This window comes from Triticum urartu, chromosome 3, assembly GCF_003073215.2.
Source record: "Triticum urartu cultivar G1812 chromosome 3, Tu2.1, whole genome shotgun sequence".
Taxonomy (NCBI): Eukaryota; Viridiplantae; Streptophyta; class Magnoliopsida; order Poales; family Poaceae; genus Triticum; species Triticum urartu.
In genome coordinates, this window is record NC_053024.1 from 315,046,291 (window position 1) to 315,054,859 (window position 8,569).

The 8,569-nt window shown below is 46.2% G+C and overlaps 1 protein-coding gene across 1 annotated transcript; it reads right to left on the bottom strand.

Annotated features, from left to right (window-relative positions):
- Nucleotides 1-282: 282 nt before the first annotated feature.
- Nucleotides 283-7,350, bottom strand: LOC125546816 (proline-rich protein 36-like). Its single transcript, XM_048710940.1, has 4 exons — nt 7,041-7,350; nt 3,255-3,770; nt 988-1,113; nt 283-655 (listed from the first exon to the last, which is right to left on the bottom strand). Exons 1-4 carry the CDS (start codon nt 7,348-7,350, stop codon nt 636-638), a joined length of 972 nt encoding a protein of 323 aa, XP_048566897.1. The 3' UTR covers nt 283-635.
- Nucleotides 7,351-8,569: the final 1,219 nt, after the last annotated feature.

The following is an 8,569-nucleotide window of genomic DNA, read 5'->3' on the forward strand; positions in this document are numbered from 1 at the left end:
AAGGCTACTAGCAGCGCAGGTAAAATGCTACTAGTAGCGCGGGTACTCGCGCTACTAGTATCACGCTACAGCTAAAAGTTAGTAGCGGCGCGGATGCACCCGCGTTACTGCTAACCCAAATACTAGTAGCGCTCACTTATATCCCACGCTACTACTAACCTAACTACTAGTAGCGCTCATTTCTTATTTCCCATGCTACTACTAACCTAACTACTAGTAGCGCTCATTTGTTTCCCACGCTACAACTAATAATTTAGGAATTAAAAAAATAAAAGTTAGATGTAGTATTCAACGATGGCAATACGTCCAGTGCAAACCAAACCAACGTCACATAACATTCTCAAGATTCCATTTAACTTCAGACACACACAATGATCATCGAAAGGTGGGTACCTTCCCTGGTGTTCCATCACCAACCTAAACAGACAACTTCCCTAGATGTATCTACCAAGGCTCGGAGCTTAGACGCCGGTGGACCCGAATCCTCGCTCCCCCGGACGGTGGCATCGAGGTCTACCACCTTGGCGACCTCCGGCGTCAAAATCACCTAGACAATCATCTACGTGACATGGCCACCAGCTTCACGGAGAAGTCCGCCTCTGAGTGGTTGAAGAGCACAGCGCCCACCAGCTGCGCTAGTCAGCGTCGATCACCCCTGCGCCCATGTCGAGAAAGTGAAAACTTGTCAGTACGCAAATTGCATCAGTTCAACTAAATGGTATATTCCAATTCACAAGACCCATTAATTAAGTTAAGATTCTTTCTCGTCTAGCAATTTAAAGGGGCTCATGCCGAAAATATATGCTTAATTCCTCACTGGCTATTCAAACTAAATGGTCCAAGAACTTTGGGACAATCAACAACCTTTCCGCTTGATCTCCGCTAGCTACTTTGGATTCAACAAGAAAAGGAACATTTATTTGAACTGAAAAGAACAAGCAGGCAAGCAGGCTATCAATCTTCTGGCTAGAATTTCACAAAATGCACCTGTCAAGTGTACTCTAACAATCGACGTGTCCCATCTCCTCATGATTAAGGACTCTAGCTGAGCCGACAACATGGAGCAAGATGTAGTCGTTTCCGAGCATGAACCCTTGGCTGTCATTAATGAACCTGCAACATCCATCATGCCCATTGTAAAATATGTTAGTTTCAGATAAGAAAAGAACTGAACTCTGAACATATGATGTTATCTAAATCCTTACTTTATGGAGATGTCATCGGCAGCAAAAAAAGGAAATATATTTCACTGATTTTGGTGTTGCAACAACGTATATACTTTATCACATTATAAGTCCTCACACCATCAACTATGACAAAATCTGAGAGTATAAGTCTGGTTACATTCACCCATGTCCAAACATAAAATTCTGTCCAACATAGTACAGCCCACTTTGATAATTTCATAGTATTTAATATAACGAACGAAACCTGACAAGTGATATGTGTTTAAGTATCTACAGAACAGCCTCTAAAATTTTCATGCTGTAACCTTATTTTAATACCACCTCTAACAGGGCCTAATCTCCCATATCAAAATACTGTACCCAGGAACATATATTTCGGGACAGCAAACTAAATTGATGGCTGCTCTTAAACCGTACATCCAAACGACACAAATAAATACTCTAAAGAAACCTTGGAACTTTATCTAAAACTTATGTAAAGGGGCCAACTCAAAATTCTAAGCCTAGCTAACTCATTTTTCAGATCTAAGCTTGCTGTCCAAATTGGACAGTGCAGTTTTTAACTGAACCAAGTTCAGTTTACAGCCATGATGCAGAACTAGATGCTAAAACTAACACCTTGTAGGGAGAGACGATGCACCATTTTTACCTCGAATCATAGGCTTCGAATATGCGCTTTGGTCGGATAAATAGATGATATCTCCCTTAACAGTATCCATGCCATGATGCAGAACTAGTATTTCCAAATTTAGCCAAATCACCACTCGAGCATTTCTAGAGGAAATTAATTGATTCTCTACATAGCATCTGCCCTACAATAGCTATGAACCTGGGTTACTTGCTGTCAAGAGAGACCCGATGGTAGGGTTGCAAAAACAGAGGAGGGGCTACTCTGTTTCGGGCAACAACAATGCCTTTTAGTTTAGCATTTTTCAGGTACGTGACAAGACAACATAGGTAGTTAGTGGTGAGTGCCATGGTGAAGGGCCAAGCAGCACATGACTGAAACTGAGATCGGAATACTATTAGCATTATTTCCTCATGATGATTCAGAACTGAAAACGTGAGCAATTACTGTGCACTCAAAGAAGTTTAGTTTGAGTGGCCACCAAAAATTAGAAATGGTTCCATGAATGCAACAAATTTTAATAACTAGCTATAAGACAAAACATGGCTTGAATTATAATAGACAGACCATATTCAGAATGCACCAGTAATTAACATTAAATCCAGATTCTTAAAGCCTGTGGTTAATCGATACTTCTGTGTGTTGGAGGGACTGTAGTTTAGCAACTTGTTCTCAAGTATGCAATGTTTCCAGGTGGCTAAAAAGCAAAGCAAAAGGCAAAGCCAGCTTTGACTCCAGCAACTATATATTATTACAACTTCGATATCTAGAGTCCCAACCAAGGAAGACAAGATCAACTAGCCATAGTCCTGTACCAACCAAATATATATTATTACATCAAGTAGGCACTTAGATGCTCAGCTTTAGATAATGGGATTTCATGACATCATGAAGAACCACATACCACATACTTAAGAAGGTGCCAATAAAGAATGCACCAATAATTGACACCTCAAATAAAGAATGTGCCAGTAATTAAGATCCAGATCATAAAGCCTGGTGAATCGACTTATTTGGGGGGTTTAGCAACTTGATACACTAATCTTGGATATAAAATGTCCAGCCCCAAAGTAGCTCCAATTAAAGGAGCTCACTTTGCAGAATATTAGAGGTGAAATTTGACATTGAATTGATGGTAACAGGATGACGAGAAATGCTAATATAACCCCATCCAGTGTTATTCACCTCAGACTAATGGTCTATCGCTAGGGTTTAAGCGTCAGCAAACTGATCCAAACAAAACAATTAACATTAGTCAAAATGCTCGATAGCAGATTTTGCCTAACGTACTATAGATCACGAAGCGGTCGTGTGGGCACAGGGAAATCGTATAGATCATAGATGAAATTAATCAATCAGATGCGAATTTTAATCGATACCAACAACTCTACCAAATGAGATCTGAGGGGCGGGCGGAAGGGAGGAGGAAGGGTACTCACAGGCCGCGGGCGACGCCTCCGGCGAAGAGGGACTTGCAGACGGTGAGGACCTGGTGGCCGGGGCCCTTGACGCCCTCGCGCGCGAGCTTGGCCTCCTCAGCCAGGTTGACGATGGTGTTGACGGCCGTGTCGCCCCTGCTCTTCCCCACCACGTCCTCCGATGCCATCTCCTCGCCCGCGTCCACCTCCCCTCTTGCCCTCCCGGATCGCGCGCGACGGCGATGACGACGGCGGCCTCCCCTCGCCGTGCCTCGGAGGAAGATGCAGGGGAGAAGGAGAGGGAGAGGCTGGGGATCGCCGGTGGGGAGGTCGCCGGGGTGGTGGGCAGCGGCAGCGTGGGATGGGAAGGAGACGAGGGGTGAATCAGGAGAAGAGAGGAGGTGGACGGGAGGCTGGCGGTGGAGGGGATCCGGATCGAGGGTTTGGGTGTTTTTTTTCGAGACAAACAGTGCTGGACTGGTGGGTGGAGTGGGATGGTTGGTGGGGTGGATCGGGGGTGGGTGGTGTGGAAATGTACTTAGCATGGGCATCTGACCTGCGCTACAGCTATTCACAAAGTAGTAGCCCAGGTTTATCGCTCTGATTACCAATTTGTAACACCCACGATGCGGCTATATATCCCACGTGTCGGAGCACGACTTAGAGGCATAACCGCATTGTAGGCATGTCGCAAGAGGGGTAATCTTTACACATCCCATGTACTGAACAAGAAAGAGATAAAGAGTTGGCTTATAATCGCCACTTCACACAATACATAAATATAGCATTACATCATCCAGAATACAATCAAGGTCTGACTACGGAAACAAAATAAAGACAACCCCAAATGCATAAGATCCCCGATCGCCCCAACTGGGATCCACTACTGATCGTCTGGAAAGGAAACATAGTAACGTCCTGAGTCCTCGTTGAACTCCCACTTGAGTTCAGTCGCATCCCCTAGAATGGCATCATCGGCACCTGCATCTGGTTTTGGAAGTAATCTGTGAGTCACGGGGACTCAGCAATCTCACACCCACGCGATCAAGACTATTTAAGCTCATGGGTAGGAAAAGGTAGTGAGGTGGAGCTGCAGCAAGCACTAGCATATATGGTAGCTACCTTACGCAAAACAGAGCGAGAAGAGAAGGAAAAGCACGGTCGTGAACTAGAAGTGATCCTGAAACTACTTACGTTCAAGCATAACACGAGACCGTGTTCTCTTCCCGGACTCCGCCGAAAAGAGACCATCACGGCTACACACGCGCTTGATCCATATTAATTAAGTTAAGTTTCAAGTTCTCTCCAACCGGACATTAACAAATTCCCATCTGCCCATAACCGCGGGCACGGCTTTCGAAAGTTCAAAACCCTACAGGGGTGTCCCAACTTAGCCCATCACAAGATCTCACGGTCAACGAAGGATATTCCTTCTCCCAGGAAGACCCGATCAGACTCGGAATCCCGGTTACAAGACATTTCGACAATGGTAAAACAAGACCAGCAAGACCGCCCGATGCGCCGACATCCCGATAGGATCTGCACATATCTCGTTCTCAGGGCAACACCGGATGAACACTACGTACAGCTAAAACCAACCCTCAAGTTTCCCTTAGGTGGCGCCGCAAGTGGCTCTGTGTCAGACCAATACTTAGACAAGCACTGGCCCGGGGGGGTTAAAATAAAGATGACCCTTGAGTCTGCAGAACCCAAGGGAAGGTGATAGGTTGTTAGTCCAAATGGTAAAACCAAGGTTGGGCCTTGCTGGAGGAGTTTTATTCAAGGCGAACTGTCAAGGGGTTCCCATTATAACCCAACCGCGTAAGGAACGCAAAATCAAGGAATATAACACCGGTATGACGGAAACTAGGGCGGCAAGAGTGGAACAAAACACCAGGCATAAGGCCGAGCCTTCCACCCTTTACCAAGTGTATAGATGCATTAATTAAAGTAAGAGATATTGTGATATCCCAACAATAATCATGTTCCAACAAGCAACAAACTCCAACTTCACCTGCAACTAGCAACGCTATAAGAGGGGCTGAGCAAAGCGGTAACATAGCCAAACAACGGTTTTCTAGGACAAGGTGGGTTAGAGGCTTGACATGGCAATATGGGACGCATGATATAGCAAGTGGTAGGTATCGCGGCACAGCAAAAGAGCGAGCAACTAGCAAGCAAAGATAGAAGTGATTTCGACGGTATGGTCATCTTGCCTGCAATGTTCTCCGAGTTGACGTAAGCTTGATCCTCGAAAGCGTACTCAACGGGTACCTCACACACGAACTCGTCTCCCAGCTCTACAAAAAGCAAGAACACAAGCAAAAGGACCAGCAATCAATCATGGTGCAATGCGCAAGCACCATGATGCAAAACATGACATGATATGCGGGATGTAATATGCAATGCATATGCGTGCTCCAGAAGGAAAAGATTGAACCAGGCCTCAACTTGGCAAACCAAGAGTGCCGCTGGAAAGATGAGATGGTTTCGGTCGAAATCGATATAAAGATCATCGGAAACGGATGCACGGTTTGCAAATGGCAAGCAAAAGAATAATGGCACGATTCTGCGATTAACAGCACGATACCATCTAAAATGCAACAAGAAAATAAGCTACTGCACTCTAACATAGCAACAAAGCACATGGCAGTGATCTACTCAAGATGCTTAACAAAAGATGAACACTGAGCTACGGCTAAAACACACAATAGCAGGTTCAAACAAGCATGGCAAAAGTGTAAAAGATATCAGCATCACAGACTTTGTGAAAATAACAACATGCCAGGAATTAACATCAGGAAGCAATGTTTAGAGTAAGATAACAACATGCTACAGGAACCTATCATGGCAAAACAAGGCATGGCATGAATCTACTCAAAGCATATAACAAAAGTCCCTTACTGACCATAAGCCAAAAGGGATCAAAAGATATGATGGCACCCATGTAACATAGCAAGTTACGTTAACAGATTCAGACTTAGCAGAAAAACTAGACATGGCATAAGCAGAATTATGAAGGCATGTTTGCGAGCTCGATGCACTCAACACAAGGCATTGCATGACAAACTAAGCATACACCCATCAAGAAGACATGATCAAGAAGCTAAACATGACAAGAACAATCTTATAGCATGCAAGGATCAACTACAACAACCTTGGCAAAATTGATTAACATGTAAACAATCAGCCAGGAACATTTTATAGCAAAAGTAGAGCAAGATTGCGTCATGCTAGGGCACTCCATAAATGCAAACAAGGGCATGGATGGATAGAGCATAACAATATCTCAAAATCATCCTTACTGAAAACACTAAAAAGAAGCATGGATCACTTTGTAGCAACATGAATACATGGCATAAAAATAACAGCAGAGCAAAGACTTGGTGAAATTCTAAGTCCCTAAAATCGGCAATATCACGACAACCACTTTGCATGCTTGTGCTATTCACCACATTGATCACAAAAATACATGGCATACACCTCTGGAAAGATGGCATGGCATAGCCCAAAACACATGTAGAGCTCATGCCCATATGCAACACACAATAATCATGGCAAAAATGACAAATGCTCATAATCTGTTAAGAAACAGGAACTAACATTTTATAGCACTCTTGCAACAGACATTAGGGCATCAAGATGGACTCAAACAAGCATGGTGCAATGGAATGAAATGAAGAGCACATCATGATGAACATTTTGATATATAGCATGCCCAAAACGGAGCTACGGATGTGGAGTTATGATGCGATGAACAGTGGTTGAAAATGTCACAGAGAAAGACTTAGGAAAAATCGGGTCAACCTCTAGGGGTTCTTAGATCCGGATCTGGGGCGGCGAGGATCACGAGGTTCGCCGGAGAACGCTGGAGAAGCTTGCCGGAGACGAGGAAGGAGACCGAAGATGATGACCGGATCCAAGGCCGGCGAGGTGCGGCGTCGCCGGAGCGGGGAGATCTGGGGCGGCGCGGCCAGGCGCGCTCACCGGGGCGGCGCAGGCGGAGGCCGGCGAGGCGGGCGTCGGCCGACCGGGCTCTGCGGTGGCGGAGGGCGGCGGCGCGAGGTGCGGAGAGGGAGGAGCCGCGGCGAACGGAGGAGCGGGCGGCGGAGCGCATGGCGGCGAGGAGGCAAGGCGGCGGAGATGGCAGCGCCGGCAAACGGGCCCGCGCGGGAGGCGGCGGCGGCGGCTCCGGGCCGGGAGGGCCTCGGTCGGGCTCGGCGGGCCGCGGCGCGGTGGGGAGGCCGGGGAAGACGCGTGGTGCGCTGTGAGTGGAGGAGGGAGGCAGCGCGGTGACGTGGCACGACCTCATTGGACGGAGCGACGTGTCCGGTGGACATGTCCGACGCGGATGGACATGTCCGGTGGCGCGAGGAGGGAAAAGCCTAGGGTTAGACCGCGAATTTCGGAGAGGAGCACATATATATATAGGTAGAGGGGGCTAGGAGAGTCCAAATGGAGTGCGGTTTTCGGCCACGCGATCGTGATCGAATGACCGAGAGGATGGAGGGGGTTTGGATGGGTTTGGGGCCACTTTGGAGGGGTGTTGGGCTGCAACACACACGAAGCGAGAGGTGAATAAATAAGAGAGTCTTCGGTAAGGACTTCCAACATGGAAAGCATGTGAACCAAAGAAAAAGATATGATCGACACCGAAAGCTTGCATTGAAACCACCGGAGAAGGAAAAGAACAAAGAATGATGAACTTAACCTCCGTTAGTATCTTCCTGAGAATCACCGGATAAGAATATTGACGGAAAACAATGGAGAGACTTCACATCAATAAGATGGATACTTGATTAAGAAATCTGAGTCCTTAAAAAAAAAGGGTGGGGGGGGGGGAAAACAAAGACAACTTAGGATGGATGAAACAAACAACGTTGAGAAGACTTTGAGTTGACCTTGCGGATGTTGAAATGAACGGATCCACTTGAAGAGAAACACGCCGGTTGAAAAGAATTGACATGACAATCTCAATTATCATGAAGGATTAGTATTCACATAGAAATATGAGAACACCACTTGGAAAAGGTATGGAATCAACACTTGACTTCGAAGCAACTCGAATACCACAAACCAAAACAAAACAAAGGATTGGCTTGCAGAATAAGCCGGAACAAACATATGATAGAGATTTCATCCGAAGTTTTCATGGTGGGGCCCACACGGGCTCAATCGTACAGCACCATCATGTACAAGGCAGTGCACATGACACACGAAGCGTCCCCGAGTCAGCATAACCAAGGACTCTTTAAGACACAACGAGACCACTATAAAACCAACCGTGGATAGGCGTACCACTAGACGGCGAACCCCAATCTCGTATCATGCATCTG